Genomic DNA, 23,280 nt, shown 5'->3' with positions numbered 1-23,280 from the left:
TGAGTCGACCCCTCAACTCGACAAGACCACTCGCTGAGTGGTTACGGGCAAACTTCATGCTACTCACCGAGTCTATTCTTCAGAATCGGCGAGTCCATGCCATGCATAAACTCAAACTCACATCTGAGGTTAGATCTGTTCCATACAATCATTAATCTGGCCTCCCCAAGCATGATAATCACGTAAAGTCCAAACCTTGGTGCTCAAACAACAACTATTTGCTCCTAAATGATGTTTTAGCCCCATATCTCATAACTCTAGGTCAAAACTCCCATGAATCCTCAAAAAGCTTAAGGAATAAAGCTTCTCTGGACCTCTATGGATCCCATCTCAAGCTTCATCATAAATAGGGACGAAATGGACATCAAATCTAACCAACAACGGGTCAAGAAACCATAAACCTCCATGTTCATCTTAACAACAAAAATGGACACCCAAAAAATACCTCCAAAATGATGCTCTGAGCTCCAAAACCGAAGGATGTCCACCTCCCTTGCCAAACCAAGCTTCAAAAGTCAACAATGGCCTCTTATCTCTCCCAAAACTCTCAAAAGCTCTTTAGGGTTTCTCTCTGGGGTTGGTGGCCGCAAATGACGGCCATAAGCCCCTTTAAATAGGTCTCAAACCCTGGAAATTAGGGTTTCATTAAACAGCGTGGACTCGCTGAGTCCAGACGCGAACCCAAGCACAAAACCGCGATCCTACTCGGCGAGTTTAGACTCCAACTCGCCGAGTCCCTCACAATCACCCAAAAAATAAAAGAATAAAATTAATACCTGGGAATCCGGGGTGTTACAGTCCAGGATTAATTTTATTCATTTTTGGGCTATAGGTCATGTTTTGTAAGGTCTAGACTTGAAAGGGGAAAATAGTATTTTACCCTAAGAGAGAGAGAAAGATGATTATTAAGGCCCTTGATATTGATTAGATGCTTTAATTGCTAATTAAGGTAATTTGTATGTATTTAATGTGAGGACCCTTTTGTATCAGCTACTCAAGTATTATGTTTTCATCAGTGGACTGATGCGAGTCTTCTCATAGTACTTGCAGGTCGAAGGCACAAATTCCGGCTTATTAGATTATGTTATAGTATGTTAGCTCTCTTTGTGAGTTATGCATGTATTGTATGTGTTTTTATATCGGGAGGGGCCCATTGGATGTATGGTATGTGGTATTTTGGGGAACTCACTAAGCTTTGTGCTTACGGTTTTCGGTTCATGCTTCGGGTACCTCTAGTTCGAAGGGGAAGAGTTTGGGATGATCGCATCGTGTACACCATGATTTCTCCGCTTTATTGACTTACATGTATTTTGGATGTCTACTGATACATATGATTCATTTATGGTTTTGATTAAATTGTTTGGTTGATGTTTTATGTAATATGAAAACAAAAAATTTTGGTTTTGAGTTTCGAGACGTTACAATAAGTAAAGATCTCAAACCCTAAGTCTTTAGAGGCAACTCAACACATGCAAACACCCATTAAAAATCATAGCTTTATGTACGTGCATGGACAATGCATTTCCCTTCCATTTTAGGTAAAAAACATGACAATTATGAACTCAAGGCTTGAGCATAGGATCAAAACTCCAAAGATCCTTAGATCTAGAACATATAACACTAAGAGGACCATAACGATCCATAAAGTTGCTAACTTTATGAAATCCAACCTTTCAAACTCTCACACCATGAAGATTAAGGGACAAAAAGTGTAGATCTAGAAGCAAGTAACATCAAAATCGGATCTTGAGGACTTACAAAAGTCTAGAAAACATGCAGAAGGGGAATGGAGAGAGTTCCTTGATGAAACAAAGCTCAAGGGCACCGTCTTCTTCTTCTTCTTTGAAACACCAGAAAAGCTCAAGCTCAAAAGGTGGAAACCCTAGCCATGACTTCTCTTAAATAGATGCACAAACCCCGGAATTAGGGTTTGTCATTAAATAGCGGCCACGCCCTGGCACTTACTTAGTCACCACGAGTTTACTGGCCGTGGCCACATCGTGAGATTCATTCACCACATCGTGGTTACCAGACATCCAAAACTTGAAACATTAATACTTTTAAGAAATAGACATACCCGAAACTTGGCATTACATGCGACCCGCTTGACCCTCATCATTTTGTCGTATCAGCTTATAATTTGATATTATATATATGTACACTCCATACACATGAAACATATAATGTAGAGTACACATCATACGCCTATTAGCTGACATATCAGTTCTAATTACCCAAAATGTCTAGTGGATCTAAAATCACCAACACTACCCATGATGTTTGACACGTTTAATGAATAATGTTGTATTTTCTTGTTCGTTTCCGTTTGAGAAAACGTTCTTAGTGGTATACAAACGTTCCTTTGTAAGCTTTTAGAATGGGTTTTATGCAAAAAGGTCCCATTATTTTGGGAAATTTTTTGATAAAGTCTAAAATCTTTTTTCCTTAATAGAAAAGTCTTGATTATTTAATATTTTGCCCAAATAAATGAAAAAAATTCCTTTTTTATTTAAAAAAAAACTGACAGATTATGTGAGTTTTCCAAAATAATGGAACTTTTCTGTTCAATTTTTTTGGGGGGATTTTATCAAAATTTTCCCAAAATAATGAGACATTTCTAAATAAAACCTATTTCAGAAGTGTACGAAACCAAAATCTCAAAATTTGGGAGTATGATAGAGCAACTACTATGATTCATATACCAATTGTTGAGAATAAAAACAAGAGCCATTTAATTTCAAACAAAAATATTATGTGTGAAATAACAAATAACATTATATGATCACCACAAATATTAAAGAATAAGATTATTTCTATGAAAACTTGCAAGCAAAATGATAATTAATAAGAACAACATAAGTTTGACTAAACAATTGACTTGTATATTTCCAATGGTTAAATATAGGGCTAACAAATATATATCATAGAAAACCAATCAACATGTTACCAACCGAACCAATAATGTTGATAACCAATATGTTTGGTAGCCAACATATTTTGTTGGTAGGACCATACCAATTGAGTAAACATGATAGGATAATGATACAAAGTTTTCAATACTATGGTACTACCATACCAACCAATTTAATATATATATATATATATATATATATATATATATATATATATATATATATATATATAGAGAGAGAGAGAGAGAGAGAGAGAGAGAGAAACATACACACTATCACAAATCTAAATTTTAAGTGTTTTTGGTGTTTAAGATTTGAGTAAATTATTGAAATCGTCCCTATGGTTTGGTCAAAATTGCACGTTTGGTCTCTAACTTTCTTTTTGCACTCGGATCGTCCCTGTGGTTTGCTTTTGTTGTGTTTTTCGTCCCTTACATACATAACCTTAGGGATCAAACGTGTAAATTGAACCAAACCATAGGGACAAAAAATGCAACAAAATCAAATCACAGAGGTGATCCAAATGCAAAAAAAGTTAGGGACCAAACGTGCAATTTTGACCAAACCATAAAGACGATTTCAGTAATTTTGTCTTAAGATTTTAAGACCTCTAATATTACCATCCACCTTATTAGGAAACCTTAAAGTTTAAACTTATGGTGGCATGTACCATTTTACGCCATGTACTTCTGAGTATGGCTTACCATATTGTAATCAGGTCACATTAACACATTGATTACAAAAGATATGTATAATAAACAAATACAAGTAAAGTACAACTTTGGTGCGGAGAACAACAAAGGATAGTCTTTTCTCATCTTTGGGTAAAGGCATTCTTCACCTCTCTTTAGTTTCGCTACACCAAAACACGTAGACTTTCATCATCAACAAAACACATTCGTTTGTTTTTATGCTTTCACTTATCTTCGGTGGTCATTTTTTTGTATTAACTCCCACCCCTCCTCCTCTAGGCCCAACAAAGTTGCCCCACCCCCATGGCAATTATGTTGTTGTTAACGGACACCACAAGGAAAAAGGCCATTACTGGCGACAAAAGTCGCCGGTAAAAGTCCCAAATGTCGCCGGTACTGATAATAGCGGCGACGCGTCGCCGGTAATGAGTCGCTGGTACTGCCTCGTCGCTATTGATCAGTTTGTCGCCGCTAAAGATAATAGTCGCCGCTATTAGTATGTCGCCGCTACTGACAATTGTCGCCGCTAATAATGTTGTCGCCGGGAATGACATTTGTCGCCGGTAATAGTGTCGCCGGCAAAAGTGTCGCCGGTAATGATAACTGTCGCCGGTAAAAGTGTCGCCGGTAATTTGTTTTCAATTTTTTTTTTAAATAACGATTTTCGTTGCCGGTGATAATATCGCAGGTAAAAGTGTTGCCGGTGATAATATCGCAGGTAAAAGTGTCGCCGGTAATAACAATATTCGATTAAATATCAAAACCAATAGTGTCGACGCTAATTACAAAACAAACATCCTATTAAATATCAAACATAATAGTGTCAAACAAACATCCTATTACAAACAAACATCCAAAATACAATTAAATATCAAAAGTCATACTATCCGAGTAGCAAAACAACAAAATTTTTACATTCTACTAAGTAGCAAAACGAGACAACATATGCAAATAAAACTCATTCTTACATACCCTCATCACCGTTCCCATCGTTTCCTTGATTGTTTTGGGATTGAAAAAACGAATAAAGCTCATCCCTACATGCCGGGTCGGCGAGCATTGCACGAAGATTTTCCAACTACATAATTAATAACAATATATATAAAATTATAAGTTAGATCGTCAAACATAAACAAAGTACATTGCTATATTTTCCAACTACATAATTAATAACAAAAACTATCAAAATACATTGTTATTTTTAAAGTAAGATAGAAAACCAAAGTACATTGCTATATTTTGCACTTGGGACAAAAACTAAATTACCAAACTTTTTAGCAAATAACCACCACAAAACCAAAACTACCAAATCAACATGCATTTTACGATGCTAAAGTAGATTGCTATTTTACCTGTGATGGTTGTGATGGTGGTTGTGATGGTTGCGAAGGCTGTGGAATCGTCGGGAGACCAGAAGGTTTGCGGCCAATGCCTCTAATGTGGCCACGTCGCTCTCCTAATACTTTCTCGAACGTAGCTCTTTCTTGAGTTGGCGTAAACTCACTTTCACACGCACATCTGATTTTACCATTACTATCAACGTGCAACTTCGACTTCTCAATAAAAGCTTTGAGTCCTGCTTGGAACTCGGGATGGTTTCGATATGGATTAGTAGTCCAGCTTTTATCAATAGACATGATGTTGCTGAAACATAATTTTGGGTTTAGAGTTTAGTATACAGAATTAGCATTGTTTTTTTTCAATCCACATTTTTTTACATCTAAAATAATACAAAAATTAAGTAATAAAGAAATGAAAAAAATAAATTAAAAATTTTTATTTATGCATTTTTTTAATTAATTTTAATTAAAATTACTTGTAAGTTAGCTTGGGTAAAAACTAGAAGCTTTCTAGTTTTTGTATATAAGTTTTTAAACAATTTTATAGTTTTTTTTTGTGTTTTTTTTTTTTTCAATTTATAAAAATAATGTATTTTTTTTCAATTATAGCATCCTACTTATAAGAAAACCACATACTTTTACATACGTATTATGTTGTTGTGTTGTTTTTTTTACCGTCGAGATTAAAATGTATATAAGTTTTTAAAGATTTTTATAATTTTTTTTTGTTTTTTTTTTCCAATTATAAGTTAACTATATAACTTATTGGTTAATTAATTTGGAGTTAGCTTGGGTAAAAACTAGAAGCTTTCTAGTTTTTGTATATAAGTTTTTAAACAATTTTATAGTTTTTTTTTGTGTTTTTTTTTCAATTTATAAAAATAATGTATTTTTTTTTATTTCAATTATAGCATCCTACTTATACCAAAACCACATAGTTTTACATAATACATAAGAAGGTGAAATTCACATACTTTTACATACATACACCACATATACATCAAATACAAATACACACAAAATAACATCCTATTTAAACAAAATACACATAATTTCACATACATACAAACAAAAAATTGAATAACTTGCTTCTAATTCAAAACAATACCACCAAAAACAAAAATATGAACAATTTATTATCATTCAATCACTACATAAAGCTACAAATCAAAATTCATACAAAATAAAAAAGAAATCATAAAAAAAAACTTACCTTTCTTCAACAAATGGAGGCACCTACAAATTGATCCCAAAGCTTTAACCACTTGCTTGGAACAATGCTTCTAATCCAAAACAACACCACCAAAAATAAAGAACATGAGCAATTTATTATCATTCATACAACACAAAAATGAAATCATCAAAATAAAACTTACCTTTCTTCAAGAAATGGAGGTAGAAATTGATTCCAAAGCTTTAACCACACCTAGGGACACTTGCTTGGAACAATGAGGGGAGAAATTTGCTTGAAAGAAGCAGATTGAAGAAGAAATCGGAAAAATGGTGAAGGAACTCGAAGCAAACAGAAAGGGAAATGAAGAAGGAATTGTAATCTGCGTGCGTTTTTTTTTTTTATCTGCGATCATCAATAGCGGCGACACCTTTAGCGGCGACGCGAGGGTCAATACCGGCGACAATTGTTAATAGCGGCGACAAACTGGAGGGAAGGGTACCGCGTCATTTTTAGCAGACAATTAACGGCGACTTTTTTAGAGTTTTAGCGGCGACATGCGTGTCGCCGGTATTAGGTTAGACCGGATAAGGCACCCCACCCGTTGGATTGGATATCTCATCGAACGGTTGAGATGCAATGTAGGGGGAAAGTGCGGATTCGGGTGACAACCCTTTAGCGGCGACACTATTAGCGGCGACTATTGGCTTTACCGGCGACTCTAGCTAGAGTCGCCGGTAAAGCCAATAGTCGCCGCTAATAGTGTCGCCGCTAAAGGATATATTTCTTGTAGTGGGAAGTTTGTGCTGGTTTTCCGATGACTTTTTTAGTTAGTTTATTTGGTCCTTTTCCCAGAAAAAAAAAAAAAATCCAAAAATCCTTTAGTCCATCTTTTGAAATTGTTGACCAGTTTTCGCAACATATAGTTTTTATTTATATTAAAATGTTTTTTGTTGTATTCTTTTAATATAAAATGCTTAATTTTGTAAAACATGATAAAAAAATGTTTGTAGGACAAGCCCACAAGCCAAAACACGTCAGCATCTAGTTTGGCCTATTGATCCGAGCACCATAGACCTTGTGTAGAGAGTACCATAGATATAACTTTGTATAAACATTGTAGATAGAAATAATCAATAGGTCAAGGACTAAACTAGTAAAATTTTTATTTTCCTTACATAAAATGTAAAGAACATCTATCAAACAAAAAAGAATCAAACCCCTCAATCATCAGCAATAGCTGCAAAATCCAAAAAATAATAATACTAATAACTAGAACATATCGTAACATACAATCTTTCGATCTGAGAACATTAGTTAGAAAGCTGCTCAGATTCGTCTGAAGATTTCACGTAAAACCGATTCAAGCGTTCACCAGCTTTCTTAACCTGTAAAACCAGAAAGATTCAGTTTCTAATTTTAGAAATATATCAAATAAGAATGCCAAAAAAGCCTAAAAGTATTAATGTTTAAAAAAACTCCATTCATCGTTCCGAAGTTTACCTGATCATCCCAATCTGTTCTCCATGTCAAGTAAATAAGTGCAATTGTTTGAGTTATAACGCCACCAATCATTCCAAGCCATATACCCTAAAAATTGATATAAAAAATTTTATTCAAAAAAACGAGGAAAAATGAATAACTTAATGTAACATTGGTTTAATTGTGATATATTATATACCTTTACTTGAAGATCAGTTAAATATCCTAGCAAAGCTCCCACTGGAATACCAATCACGTAATAACACACGAGGTTGATGATTGCTACAGTACCCTGCATTCCAGCTCCAACAGCCACGCCTAACGATAACAAAAAAAAAAAAAAAAAAAAAAATTACTTATAATTTTACAGGTTTGAACTTTGAATCTCGATAAAAAGATCTGGCTTATATATATTATTATATAATCTAGCGTAAAAAAAAAAGTTCATAATTTAAACCATAGGAAACAAATTTAGAAAGATCATATATTTTACAGAGTCTGACAAAACCCATGATGACAACAAGATTTTACTAGTCAAAATCTTGTAGAATCCAAGGCAATCAACACTAAAAACGTATACTTTCCCAGAATAGAAAGTTTACAATTTACGATGTCTTTTAGGTTTTAGCAGATTCCGCAATCAAAGTTCCTGGAAAAACTATCCAGCAAGTAACCATAATCTTTCCAAGAATAGTAAGTTCATAGCTTAACAAAATAATCCTAGAGGGTTCAAATTATGGCAAAAGGATCAACCCTAATCTTTCCCAAAATAGAAAGTTGTTAGTTTAACTGACATTTAGTTTTTACCAAACTCCTCACGACTACACACGTCTACAATATTTCTTTAATTAACAGTTTTAAAACGTTAAAGAATTATTTAACATTATATATACTTCAAAACTATAGGACATATAATTTTGAATTCAAATGGTTGTAGAATTACCTGAAAGAACTGGATAAATGCTGTTCAGCAACACGGAAAACGAAAGTAATAAAGAAAGATCCTCAACAGTGTCTGCAACTCTTTCATCATCTGTAAAGAAGTAGGCGATTTTTTTGCCAAAAATTAAGCAAAGAACAAAAAAGAATGTTCCAATCGCGATAGAAGTTCCCAACAACACTTTAATCGAGAACTTTGTAGCTTTAGCATTTCCTCTTCCAAGTTCATTTGCAACCCGCACACTATATAAAAATACAAAGATTTTTTTAGTGTAAATTACAAATTTGGTCCCTATGCTTTTCATAAAATTACAAGATCAGTATAAATTTTGTGGTTAAGTTTTATTTCATTGCAGATATAGTCCCTGTGGTTTACTCAAAATTGCAAGTTTAGTCCAGAATTTGAAGTCGTTTTATTGGGAAGATCTGAAAATTTGGACTGAACTTGTGATTTCTTGTAAAGCACAGGGATCAAAGTTGTAATTTACTCCATTTTTTTCGTATAACATGCTGAAATAAGTTTGTTTATAAATTATTTAATTGATTGGTTGCGTACACTGCAGATCCTAAGAAGCCGAGACTTATCATAAACTCCCATGCATTGATGTTCAAGCTGCAAAATTCCAAATAAAAAATATTTCAATTTCTTCAGATATTAAATAAATGTATAATATGATTAAATTTATAAAATGTATGTATTATACCATATGGAAAAGGCAGAAATGGCAACTTCTGCATTTGCCATGTATCCCGCAAGTAAGACTAGCACAGCATTGTACCATAGCTCCAAGCTAGCATAAGAAATAACACAAAAAATATTCGTTAAGTTACAATTTAAAAAATAAATAAATAAATAAATGAAATAGACTTTTGAGGTCAAACTCTTTTATTATGTATAAAAAATGAGCTTAGTTACTTATTTTTTAACAAACTTTCATTGTTTAAATTGAACTATGTTAACACACTAGGTGTGAGACCCATATATTACATGGGTTAACTAAAAAACATTAAATATCAAAATATAAATATTAAGTATTTTTTAAAATTAAATTTTAAAAGAAGGAAGTAAAAAACATATTTATTGCAATTTAAAATCATATTAATTACATTTAACATTTTACTTATATAGTTATATGTATTACCAGGCTTTCTAATTTTAAAAATTAAAAAAACCTAGAAATTGAAATGTGGATACTATTTAATTAAAAAATACTAGACAAATGTCAAAACTTATAAGAAATTGATGTGTTAAAATGCATTTTAATATGGACAAAACTCAAAAATAATATAAAAATTTTGACTTTTGAACTACTAAATCAAAGACTTGACTTTTACTTGAAACATACTACATAGATTGCCTTTGACTTTGACTTTTCCCACATTGAAATTTTGCTATCAATAAAGAATTTTAAGAAAAATTCGGTTATTACCAACAGTTTAACAAAAAAAAAATCTATGCTTGATTGTGTAACAAAATCCGTAGCAAGAACTAATCTTGAAATGTAAGAAGTTTGACTTTAAAAGTCAAAATTCAATAATCGTTTACGTTTTTTGAAAAGATGATCATACTTACCACACCATAACACCAGAAGCAATCGAAAGCTTCACAACAGGGACCAAATCTTTAAAAGCAGCAACTGTAAACCCTTTCCATGAAAGCGGGCACCACCCACCAAAAATGTAGATAAATTCTCCGATGACAAGAAACCAAGAAGAAGTCGACAAAGCAATCATGGCTCCAGGAAGTCCATACCCTAATTTATACACCAGAAGCCATGATAATGGAATATGAATCCCGAATTGGAAAATTGAAAGCCATGCGATCACCATGTTCTTTAATTGAGCTTGTAGAAACATTTGAATCGTTAAGCTGAAGACGAAGTTGTAGACGAAGGGGATGAACCAGAGAGATACGTAACCACCGGCTACAGCTATGTCTTCGTCTTCTCCGATGAGTCTGTATAATTGTGTTGCGAAGATGAAAATTGGGAGTAAAACTGTTAAAGTGAAGAAGTCGACGATCCATGATCTTTGCAAGTAAATGCCCATCATGTGGTGTTGACCCGCTCCGAATGCTTGACCACAAAGTGTTTCGGTTGCACTTGACATTCCCAACTATTGATTGAAAGATGTGATTAAAATAATGATATATTAGCGATGTATTTTGGTTTTCAATTTGTGGTTAAGAGGTTGTTAGGTAATATCTCAATAGAATGTCACCTCTAAATGGTTAGTATTTAACGTTTTTGATATAGCATATGAACGATTGGAAGACTCTAAATAACCTCTTAACCTCTTAATGGGTAAAGAACCACATATTCTTTTAACCATAAAGATAGGGAAATACTTGAGCACTATAAATGGCTCGGTTTTATTAAACAATCTCTTAATGTGTTAAAAGGTAGGTTGAAAAATTTTCTCATTATTTGAAGAGTATAATGAATAGCATTTAGAGCATCCAAGCGGCATTGTAGTGATTTAGAAGTTAATAGCAAAATTAACATGCACATTTGAAAAGTAAAGGGCTTAGTTTTATCAAACATCTTTAATGTGCAAAATTTGAAAATTTATTATTATTTAAAGAATAAAATGTGGCGTTTTTTAGAGCATCAACGGTATTGTAGTGATATAGAAGTTAATTGCAAAACTAACATACCACCATTGAAAGGACTTGGAAGACTAATTAACATTAAGGTATTTTAAAGTGTGGAAAGTCTCCTTAAAATAAGGTATTTTAAAAGTTACTGTGATAGTTTAAAAGCTCTAAATAATTCTAGAATAGAGATTTAAATTACGATTTGCCTCTCTTTGCTCTAATAAAATCTATTTTTTTTTTCTTTTAGTTGTATTAAAATATTTAATATTTTTTATTTGTTAAATTCTTAATTTATTTTATTAAATACATAAAATGAAAATAAATACTATTCATACCTATGCTAAATACAACAAATTAGATAGTTTAATATAAACTTTTGAAAATGTTAACCAAAAGGATTATGACACTATATTTGTGTTAAATAAATATTAATGGAAAGTTTAAGCATTTAGCAATGTATTTTATCATTTGTGGGCCCCATTATAAATAAAGACAGAACAAAAAGGACAAAAAAATGTTTACTTACAAGTATTCCATTGACAAACCGAACACTTAGGGTTTGGACAAGTGCATAGGCAGCAAGATCCATGTCACTTATATGGCCAATGAATGATTGAGTCACAACAATAGTTCCAAATGCACAAACCCTCGATATTACACCGGGTAATGCAACCCTCCAAATCTTTTTCGATTCAGCCCATACCCTCTCTTTTAAGTCACCTTCGTTCTCCTCTTCATCGTGTCTAAGTAGCTTTGTTTGAATTCCATTATCCATTGTTTACTAATCTATAAAAGGAAAATTTATTCAAAAGGTTAGACCAAATTCGTAACAAAAATTACAAGTAAAACTGAAATGAAAACTTCGAAAAATTTGTAAAAGAAATAATAATAAATAAAATATAGACCATCATTTTTATAATTCGGTTAAGAAATTAGGAGGTTCCAACCAAATAGCATATTAAAATTTCAAACCCATTTAGACATTCATACTTCTTAAAATTTCGGATCTTAAAAATTCAGATCTTGCTAAACAACTTCCAGATCAGAATACGATGTATGATACTGGGTTTACCCCGACCCAAGTTTTATGACCCGCGTAAAAAATCGAGGGCTATACATCTTTATCTTAAAAAACAGAACACAATTATTCTAATTATTGTGTAAATTTATTAAGAGAGTATACAATTCAATTTATTATAAATATAAATCTTAGTAGCAAGGAAGCCCAAAAAAATTGAAAGTGTACCATTTAATCTTGTTAAAACATGTGTATAATGATAAAGATACATTTAATATGATGATGGAGATGCTCTTATTCTAATAATTTTGTCGATTGCTAAACTTTTTCAACAATAGGTGACATAAATAGAAAAGGACAGATATGTAAAATTGCAACTCTATCAGACAACTATTATGACAAATCTGAGTGCGCTTATTTCTATGTGCCAGTGGAAGTAGGTAGCAAATTAAATAAATAACAGATGGATTTATTATTTTAATCATCGATGATCTAATCTAACAATATAATAGAAAAACACCTCAGGTTTCTTGAACTTTCATGATTTTGTCTATTAAAAGAATTCAGACCAGATCCATGAGCCACGTAAATTAAAGTATTACAGCCGACAAATAAAATACGTCGGTTGTACAAAGAAAATAAAAATATTTAAATAAGATGAGCATGTGATTTTCAATTTGAAGTTAATATAAGTAAAATAATGATTTAATTTACGTTGCTTCTAGTACATATATTTAAACAAAAACAGCTACCAATTAAATTATTTATTTTATAACAAAATTTGTATTTTAAAATAATATGCTATGTATTTTGATTTATATTTTATGTGATGCGTTTCTTTAAAAAAAAGCTTCATGTTCCGATTTCTGCTAATTTTAAGAGCAAATTTCGTTTGTTTTGTCTAAAAACTATTATCTTTCAATAAGATGTAGCCATCAAATATTTAGCCAACACATATCTGACTTAAGTGGCTAAATAAGAAACATGGCTTAAGAAAAGAACTTTTCTGCCTATTTGTCATTTTTAGTTATTTTCCTATCAAACTGCCCAACATTATAAATTAACAAATATTATTAAAATTAATGGATATTGTGAAGACTATTTGTTGGAATATAAGATAAACTAGTGATTGAATTGATTCAAACGATAGATATTACATATACAATATTTTATCTAAACATACGTCATTACTCATTCCACTATTTCAGTTATACATGACCTAACCAAAAGAATAAAATACTCTGAGACATAACCCTTATAACTTATGTTACTATCAAAAAAGCAAAAACAAAAAATGATAATATTTAAAATCCAACATTATAAAATTAAAAGAATATACATGTACTCACATAGCAATTATAAACATCAACCCTCTGATAATAAACAAGTAATAATACTAAATTTTGTATCAATAAGTTAACGTAAAGTTATACACTTTTAGTCATTTAATATATATATATATATATATATATATATATATATATATATATATATATATATATATATATATATATATATATATATATATATATATATATATATATATATATATATATATATATATATATAAAACATGAATATATTATAGTGTTTGGGATATTAATGTGTTAGGTGGGAAAATGGGTGGCAAGAGTCATGTTTATGTTCTATACCTAACCATATCTCATGTGTTTGGATCTACACCATCCATTACAACCTACCCTCTTTATATTATATAGTACTCAAAACACTTTCTTAAAATAAAATAAATGTAATCAAACATATTTTGATTATATTACTCGTTTAGATATACATATATTTCCTTATTTTAGGTAAAAGTTTTCGTTATATCGGATAGGAAGTCAAACACTGTTTATTATAGGACAATAGGAGTATGCTCGTCATTGAAAAAGATCAAATAACATCTATAACTGATAATATCACTTTGATTCCACAAAACTTGGGTATTCGCGTTTATTGAAAAGCGTTGTATTTATGTACTCATAAACACATATATAGTTAAAAAATTTAAGGCTGATTCATCGGTCCAATTAGCAAATTAAGAAAGCTTGACTTGATTTATTAAAATTATGAAATATTAGACCATTTCCAAAGGTGTTTTATTTTTAGAGTGTAAATTAGAGTTTAAAGTGATATCCAGTCTCATTTTAAAATTTATTTTAGACTCAAAATAAAATATATCGGAGATGGTATAAGTTACTCTAAATTTTGAATGTTACCATTTATTTTTCTATTTATAGACTGTAAAATATAGCTAGGAGCTTTTAATCTATTTTATACTCTATATAATTGTAAAAATGGAGTTGAAGATGATCTTACACATTTGAATTATATATAAAAATTGGACCAATAAAATTTGGATTTATAATAACTTCTTATATTTTTGTATATATTGGAAATTTAACAATTGGTTGTAAGTATATGATACCCACCATAATAATTTAAAATACTTCAACCAAGACTTTATAAATTTACAAGCTTCAATAAGAAAAACACTAACAAAAGGCAGAAACCTTTTTTTTTATTGTTTTTTAAGCCTAAAAGACATTGAAAAGCTACTTTATTAGAAGTAAATAACTTGAAATTTTTTTTTCTCAAAATACGTTTATCATAATGGTTAGATGTTAAATTTGAACTTTTAAACATCTTTAATAGTTTCGTTTGTCATTTAAAACATCAACCCTTTAAATAAATATATCTTATACACTTTCTATTCTAACTTTAATCGAGTTTCCATTCAAACTCAATAAGATCAGTAAGCAAAAAGTATAGAAACCTCTCTACAAAAAGCATAGAAACCCACATGAAATCTGACAAAAGAGAGAAAAGATACTTACTGTTTATGGTATCAGGCACGGAGCAACGTCGCCAGACGCCGGAGAGCACCGCCGGCAACTCTTTCCACTTCGGAGGTGTGCGGTGGCCGGTGTCTGTGGGTAGGGGAGGGAGGCGGAGGGGAGACGTGGGTTTGGAAGTTGGATACATAGAGCAAAAAGGATTGGTATATATATGACTCGTGAAGAATTAGTGTACCTACCCCTTCAAAAATCAAAAGTAAACGAGGATTATTGTTTAGGGATTTGGATTTGTCCGAAAAATATGGTTGTGTTCTCATTGGTCCACTTTATTCATCGACGTTGGTGGGTGGGATTGTTAAAATTGTTCTTTTAGATTTTTCTTTTACAAAATTTTACAAATGGTCCCCTATAGTTTAAAAGAAAGATAAAACTGCAAATTTGGTCCTTCTAGTTTGTAAAAATCTTTAGATATAGTTCAAAAAAAATTCGGTTTGCACAGAAGGTGTTAAACTTAACAAACTTTTGTATTTTTGGTCCATGGAGCACTTGAATTGACTGTTTTGCCCACAATTTTTTTTTTTTTGTATTTTTTTTAAATTTTGTATTATAAATATTAATGAAAAAAAGGAATTAAGTTGGCTCATCCTATCTCTCTCTCTCTAACCACCCCACCGGAGCCCCCCACCCTTTCTCTCTCTTCCTCCTCCTCCTCCTCTTCCTCGTCCTCCTCCTCCTCCTCCTCCTCTGTGTGTGTGTGTGTGGAAATGGAGGTGCTAGATGTCTTTAATGGCTCAAACTTAGGTGGATTAGGGCTTCTCGTGCATTTTGTTATTTCTTGATCGGGCAAAGGAATAAAAAACGATCGAACGACCGCATCAAGAAGGAAACGTGGAAGCAAATGTGATCTGGATCTGGTAGGCTGCTAATCTTTCGTCAAGACCTCTAGTGGTTCTCTCAGTGGTGCTGGTCAAATGTGGCACCGACAATGGAGAGGAAATAAGTGGTGGTGGTCAGAATAACAATAGCAGCAGCATGTGGTGGCAACGAGTGATAGTGGATGGCTTATGATGGCAGCTCCGCTGCCTTTTCTTTCTATCGTCCAGAAGCACATGACGAGGAAAGGAAATGGGGAAGTGACAACTGTTTAACGAGAGAGGAAGGTTTTGGGTGGAGGGTTGATCGATGAAAACCGTGGGTGCTTAGCTGATTCAGTCAACGAAAAAAGGGACGTGGTCTGATCGTCAGTCACTTGTTTTCTTCTTATTCTTATTCTTCTTTTTTCGTTTTGTAAGAACCCAATGAATGGGAAAAGGGTTTTTGGTTTAATGTTTGACAACCTTGTTGTCTCGCCGGATGCTGCTCCATCTCCAGAGAAGCTCCTTGACAAAAATCAAGAAGAAAACAAAGGGAGTAGTTGAAGATGTTGGTCAATTGCAAAGAGGAAGAAAGCATCGCTTCTTCTCGTCTTCATTTGATTTGGAATGAAAGGAGCATGAGTGAAATAAGGGAAGAACGAATGGAAGGAAACAATCGGGGTGGATCAATCGTTATTCACAGGAAGAGGGGGATGTTATGGCAGTCTGCTAGTCAGAGTGGAAACAAAAACTTTAGCTGTTTGCAGCTGCTGTTTCTTTCTTTTTCTTTTTTTATTCTCGGATAAGAAATGAGAGTGAATGAGAGAGAGAGAGAGAGAGTGTGTGTGTGTGTGTGAGTGGGGGGTATCGGTAAGGGTGTAGTGGATGTCTATCCTTTTTGTTTTTTATTTTTATTTCACAAAGTATTAAAATAAATAAGAAAAGCAAATACAAAACTGAAATTAAAAGGGTAAAGAGGTCATTTTAATTTTTTTTTGGACCAATAACCAAGAAAAACCTTGATTTTGGATCTTCTGTGCAAGCTGAAAACTTTTTGGACTCCATCCAAAGATTTTTACAAACCATAAGGACCAAATTTACAGTTTTGTCTTAAAAGAACAATAACATTTTCAGAATATCTTTACGAAATTTGTGGTTTCAAAATCAAATGCATTTATTATTTGGCTAACTTCATTAGGCTAAAGGGTAAAGGTGTTGTAAATCATATACTGCCGGTATCTGAGGTGGATTGATTCACCGTTGGTAAACACCGGCCCTCGATTTCAGATTTACCGTCGATATAATACCGCCAGTGGCTTTGTACCGGCTGCATAATTGTAAATTGTCGAACGTCGGTATGCCATATTTTCTTTTCTTTTTGTTTTTTTAACAAATCTAATATATATATATATATATATATATATATATATATATATATATATATATATATATATATATATATATATATATATATATATATATATATATACACAATTCATTCTTCTAAAATATAACCACACTACATACTCTTTACAAAAATTTTCATTGAAAATGTCTTCCAAAAATCCAAATTCTTCCAAACAAAATGCTACAAAACAAAATATTAACAACCCTTTCGCATATTTCGGCTACGATCCATTATCACCACCATCTTACCGGTCACAAATGGATGGTGTTCCTAGCTATTGTTTACAATTTCAAATGACACAACAATTCCACTTCCAATCTCAACCCCAAACCCAATTCCCATCCCAACCGCCTTTCACACCTTCAACCAAAATTGTTTCTGATTCCGAACTCGAAGAACAATAACAACAAAATAAAGGGAATGTTGATCTGAGAAGATAAACACAAAAAGAAGATGTTGAGTTAGCAAAGGCATGGGTCGACATATCTGAAGACGGTGGCACGGGAAACGGTCAAAACTGTGATCAATTTTGGTTACGTATCATGGAGCAGATTTGTAAGGGAATGGGTTGAGATCCAGATTATCGGACCTCCGACCAATGTAACTCGAAATGGAATCTGATGAACAAACTCGTGACACATTGGAATGAAATTTACACAAGCTATGAAAAGCAATAGCAGAGAAAGTGAAGCAAGTTTGTGTCACATAGGCGTTAATCTTAATGATGATAACGAAGGCATTTAAGAAATATGCCCACCTCCTCCTCCAATGGGAAGGGACAAAACAAAAGCTCGTGCAAGAGAAAAAAGGAAAGTGAAATCTTCAAATTCGTCGATTGGAATCGAGCGGTGAACTACATCGAAGGAAATGATGACACAAATGGCACAATTGAATTCAACTTTGGATATGCATATGACTGAAACCATCTCACTCACATAATATTTGTTGTTAATGCAAGATGTGAGTCACCTCGACCTCGAAGATCAAGAGGCAACTAAAGTGATGAAGGAGTCGATTCGGTAAAAAAAATAAGCTCAACCGCAAATGAAATTTCGATGTTATGTTTTTTTTTCTAAGTTTATTTTTATTTTTTTACTTCATTTTTTTAGGTTTTTAATGTAATTTTGAATTTCATGTTATTTTTAGTTTTTAGGATTTCTAAAATGTAACTTTTAATTCTATGTTATTTTCAATTTAAGTACGGTTTTTAAAATCTTATTATTTTTTATTGAAGTAAAAAAAAAACACTCCTCGTAGGTAAACCGTTTACCACATTCTAGTTTATTTGTAAAAGTTGTAAAAATTGTAAAAATTGATGTGACGTTTACATGACACTTTTTTACTATTGGCAAAAATTACACCACACTTTTTAGCTTAAAAAATAAAAGTTAAATACTTGGTAACGACATATTTACCATTATTTTATTATTTTCTATATTGTTTCATATAATAAGGACTAGTAATGTAACTTATTTATACTCTCTCATTTGTCATCTCTCCTTACTCATCTAAGTTTCTTCCCCAAACATCACCACACACCCTTTCTCACTCCTTACTCATCTAATTTTCTTCCGGAAACATCACCACACACCCTTTCTCATATTATTTGAAACAGGACAACAAACTCAAATACAATACTTAATCATTTTAATGAAATTATAAACTATCAAGTATGAGAAAGAAATATATAAAGAATTGAATATTTTATTGAAGCATCCATCTTATTTGAGTTTTTTGCAGTTAATCATGGACTTCCATCCTCATGTAGATTTTTTAGTTGTTTGTTTAATTTACCTCGTTCTTGTTTGAGATGGTTATTTTTAGATCCGTTATTTTACCAATGCTAAACAACATTAATGTTCAGATACGATAACCCCGTAAAAACACAAATATGTACATCCATTGACCATTTTTTTTATAAATATGTATATTCATTTGCACAATACGAATTTAATCATATGATTTTGGGGAAATCTACAGAAAATTCCCAAACTTTTAGGAAAAAGGTTTCAAAAAAGTCGTATTTTTTGTTTTAACAAAAAAGTCTCATTATTTTGAGAAAATTATATAATATGTGATTTACTGTTAAAATATAAAAAAAATGTCTTTTTCGTTAATTTGGGCAAAATATTAAATAATCGGGATTTTTGTGTTCAAAAAGAAACTTTTAGTACTTAATTAAAACTTTTTTCAAAAGTTTGAGACTTTTCTATAGATTTCCTTATGCTTTTGATACCATGAAAACTCTAATATTGAAATGTGGAACATATTGTGTGTAGGAAACAAGATATAAGAACTTAAAGAAGCAATGTGATTGTATAAATGCAAGAAATTTTTATGAGGAACTTATAGAACTTCATTCATAGACAAGCTTCTGCAACAATTTATAAGGTAAGATTGGATTAAGAACAAAGAAACCCATGCTTCGGAAGTAAGGATGAATTTGGAACAAGAGCATATAATGGCTCAATGACAATTTCAACATCTCTCAATACAATGTTAATCCTACCGTCTACATTCCTTTCTTCATGACATCATTTGAATGAACATCAAGAAGTGACCATAATATCATCTTTCAATTCAGTAAACCATGGTATGTGGATGAAAATCAATTGTAGGAGGAACAAGACTGTGAGGTGCATGATGTAAGGGTGGATTTGTTTGATCAATCCATTGGCACTTGGATATAGGTTCAAAATAGTATATAGGATAAACAGTTTAGGGGTTAGATTATACTTGGCTATAGGTAGACTATGTGGGTGTTGATTGGAGATGCAACTCCATAGAAAATTGAAGGGGGTGATGATAAGAAAGGTGGTTGACAATACATCACGAAAGGAAAGAGAGAGGGGCAGACACAATGTTGGTGGTCCTTGATATGCAACACTGGAAAAAGGTGATAGAGCAAGAGTTGTAGCACCGAAGAAGAGAGAGGTTTTAGTGGTGGCAGATATACCATATTAATTCCATTGATGAGGTTGGTACGAACATTATGGTGAGTGGATTTGATTTGGATCTAGCTCGATGATGTTATCGAGACAAGATACAGTAGGTTTTAAGATTCAGGAGAGTAATGGAATTGAATAAAGTGGTAGGATTTTTTTTGGCAAGTGTAAATAATAAAAAAGGGGTAAATAGGTAATATCAAATATATTCAAGCCCTACTTTTAATAGAGTTAGCCAAAATGACTAGGTGTGCTTGGTTTTCAAACGAGGACTATAGATATTACACTTTACAATGATATACTTAAAGTCTGACTTCTGGAAACATATAGAGGCCATTTGTGGATTTTTTTTTTATTTCTTATCATCATTCATGGTTTTAATTTTTTTTTTGTTTGTTTTCTTTAATTTAAGAGGAAATTAGAAAAATGACAAAAATGGTCCATATGTTTGTCATCTATTTTTGTGGTTTTGGTCTAAAAAAATTTGGACTTGCATGGTTCAAAATCGGATACATTTTGCAGTTTTGGTTATTAGCACATTTGAAAGAATATTATATGTTTTCGTTTATCTTTGTTATTTATAATACTTATTTAAATATTTTAAAACAATTAAAAAAATGCATTCTCTCTCAACTTTAAGGGTCTTACCCACCTCTGTACGACACCATAAAGAACCTTTACGATACCTGATTAGATGGAGAAACTAATAACACAAAAGAAACGTTAAATTGAAAATCCTTGTATTCCTAAAGAACATCCAATAGAAAAACTATGGATCATCACAACATAGGTATTGCACTATATACCACAAACTTTCCTAGATGATAAAAAGTAGAATGATGTAACATAAAGTGGACTTCAAAATTGAAAGAATTAATAAATACTCACACATTTTCAATTGAAATTCAAATAATAAACCATAGATATATAAAATCATAGAAGAATTTGATATGGTGAAATGAAGAACAAGATGACTTGGAGCTTATTTAAGATTTAGCCAATAATATATTGATCGAGACATTTAATCGAACATATGACCAACAAAATATGACATTTATGCCTGAGTGTCTAATTTCGGTTGATTTAAAAGAATTGGTTCCAAAAACATATCTAGTAATGTTTGTTTTTAAAAGGTAAAATGTATGTAGTCTGTAAACCAGATCTGTAAGGCAGCGTTTGGTACTTGAACTGGATGGAACACAACGGGACTGGATAGGATGGAGTTGGACAAAACAAAACTAAAATAATTATCTGTATAGCCTTTGGTATGACTAGAACATGATGGAAAAAGATATTAAAATTTACAAGTTTGCCCTAGATTCAAATTAATATAATATATCTAACACAACCACAATTCCTTCAAAGCTAACTAAGAATTTAAGAATCCTAAATATTCATCTCCTTCATGTGAAATTCCCAATAATGATGAAACCAAAAACTAAATCTAAAATCCAAGAACACCTAAAATAGTTTCGTAAAATTTGTTCATCATTTTCCTATCTCTAGTTTTTTGAATAAGTGTAAACACATAAAATGTCTTCCAAATCACCGAGAGATGATGACAATATTAAAAAAAATACAAACCTTTTTACTGATTGAAGGATAAACATTTAACAAAAGTATTAACCTCTTGAAAATAATAAAGTATCTATGAAGGATCTGGAAAGAACTTGAAAGCGTCTTTTAATTTAGATATAAGAAAACATCAACTTAACATTATTTGCAGCCATAAAGAAAAATCAAAATCAAATCAAGATAACTAATCAACAACTCTATTTTAATAAAATCATTAAGAATATTCATGAATAAATATTTTTTTTAAATCGCTGATTGAGAAAGTAGAAACCCAATAATTTAGCCCTGGAATTTAGATCGTTGAACTCGATGTTAATTTAAGCATACGAAATCGAAACCCTAGAAGACGTGTTGATTAGATGAAGAATGATTATTTGGTAGAGTATACAAAACTAAATGAAATATGTATCACCATAGTGGATAATTTCTACTGGTGGTCTAAACTTGGAAGAAATGGTAGATAATCAAGTGTTCGTCGGAGTAATTGTTGGTGGTGGTCGAGAGGAATTGTAGACACGTTCATTCTATTTTGGAGAGAGAGCGAGCAGAGAGGGGTGGACGTGAAGGTTGCTTTTGTCATTGTGGTTTGTGTTCCATCTAGTTCCACCATTTTGGGTGGGACTATAATTATAAAATTTGGTCCCATAGAATCTGTTTTTTGTTCCATCGAGTCCTGTCCCAAACATGCATACACTACATAGTTTTTTTTGTTATGTTCTGTCCTATCATGTACCTCACACCAAACGGTACCTAAAAAGAATAGATAAAACAAACGTTTACAATCTGCAAGAAAAATGGTTATTTGTTTTTTAAAGTCTCCATGTTGTTAAAGTAAATATAAAATTATAAAGTGATAATGACTTAAAAAGGTAATAGATTTTTTAATTTGTATACATTTGGTCAGTGAGTTTTTTTTTCGTTCACAATTACCCCTTCAACTTGTTAAATTATACACATTCAGTCCTTATAACCGATTACTCCAGGTTAGCTATATTTCTCATTTTGTACACATTTAGTCCTTAATATTTTTGTACACATTTAGTCCTTAATATTTTTATTTCAAAAAAAGTTTTTTTGTTTTTGTACTCATTCAGTACTTATAAATAATTTCTTTAGGTTTTTCTCATGATTGTGAGTTAATCATTGATGAGGTGTTTAGGTTTTTTTCTTGCTTATGTCTGATAGGATTTAGGTAAACAAACAAAAATAAAACTATTAGGTTTACATGCAACATGAATAGGATTTATGCTTTCTCTATTGAATCTATAACTAAGAGCATCAAAAAGTACCCTAGAAACCTTAGGATATTTTCGAAAAAATAGAGGAGAGGGTTTTAGGGTTACATACCTTTTAGTTGTTATAGCAAGCAACTAGAATTCCTCTTTGTAGATCTATTGGAAACAAGCACCATAAGTATCGTGTCTCTAATGGAATCACACCCAAGCTAACAAGAAGATCACTTAAGAGAGAGAGAGAGAGAGGAAAGGGGAGAAGAAATTTTTCGTCTAAGGCTTGTGGAGGGAAGGAATGAATGAAAAACAATGGCCAGG

At 32.0% G+C, this 23,280-nt stretch overlaps 1 protein-coding gene and 1 long non-coding RNA gene across 2 annotated transcripts; both read right to left on the bottom strand.

Annotated features, from left to right (window-relative positions):
- Positions 1-4,430: 4,430 nt before the first annotated feature.
- Positions 4,431-6,312, bottom strand: LOC144999788 (uncharacterized). Its single transcript, XR_013661005.1, has 3 exons — positions 6,158-6,312; positions 4,957-5,248; positions 4,431-4,682 (listed from the first exon to the last, which is right to left on the bottom strand). It is a non-coding gene; the product is annotated as an uncharacterized LOC144999788 (long non-coding RNA).
- A 933-nt stretch (positions 6,313-7,245) lies between these two features.
- On the bottom strand, positions 7,246-15,201 carry LOC145040500 (protein DETOXIFICATION 24-like). Its single transcript, XM_078988416.1, has 9 exons — positions 14,988-15,201; positions 11,659-11,918; positions 10,110-10,651; positions 9,241-9,327; positions 9,093-9,149; positions 8,541-8,779; positions 7,797-7,915; positions 7,619-7,705; positions 7,246-7,503 (listed from the first exon to the last, which is right to left on the bottom strand). Exons 2-9 carry the CDS (start codon positions 11,905-11,907, stop codon positions 7,429-7,431), a joined length of 1,455 nt encoding a protein of 484 aa, XP_078844542.1. The 5' UTR covers positions 11,908-11,918; positions 14,988-15,201; the 3' UTR covers positions 7,246-7,428.
- Positions 15,202-23,280: the final 8,079 nt, after the last annotated feature.

This window comes from Lactuca saligna, chromosome 1 (genome assembly GCF_052625555.1).
Source record: "Lactuca saligna cultivar CGN05327 chromosome 1, ASM5262555v1, whole genome shotgun sequence".
Taxonomy (NCBI): Eukaryota; Viridiplantae; Streptophyta; class Magnoliopsida; order Asterales; family Asteraceae; genus Lactuca; species Lactuca saligna.
The sequence above is the reverse complement of the archived record's forward strand: the minus strand, read 5'-3'. Positions and strand labels throughout refer to the sequence as shown.

What these genes read in the sequence shown, in the direction of transcription:
- LOC145040500 (XM_078988416.1), bottom strand. Translation starts at nt 11,907, where the DNA reads ATGGATAATGGAATTCAAACAAAGCTACTTAGACACGATGAAGAGGAG. An exon ending in ATTTCTGCCTTTTCCATATG is followed by an intron (nt 9,150 to 9,240) that starts GTATAATACATA and finishes GGAATTTTGCAG; the next exon opens with CTTGAACATCAATGCATGGG. An exon ending in TAACTGATCTTCAAGTAAAG is followed by an intron (nt 7,706 to 7,796) that starts GTATATAATATA and finishes ATCAATTTTTAG; the next exon opens with GGTATATGGCTTGGAATGAT.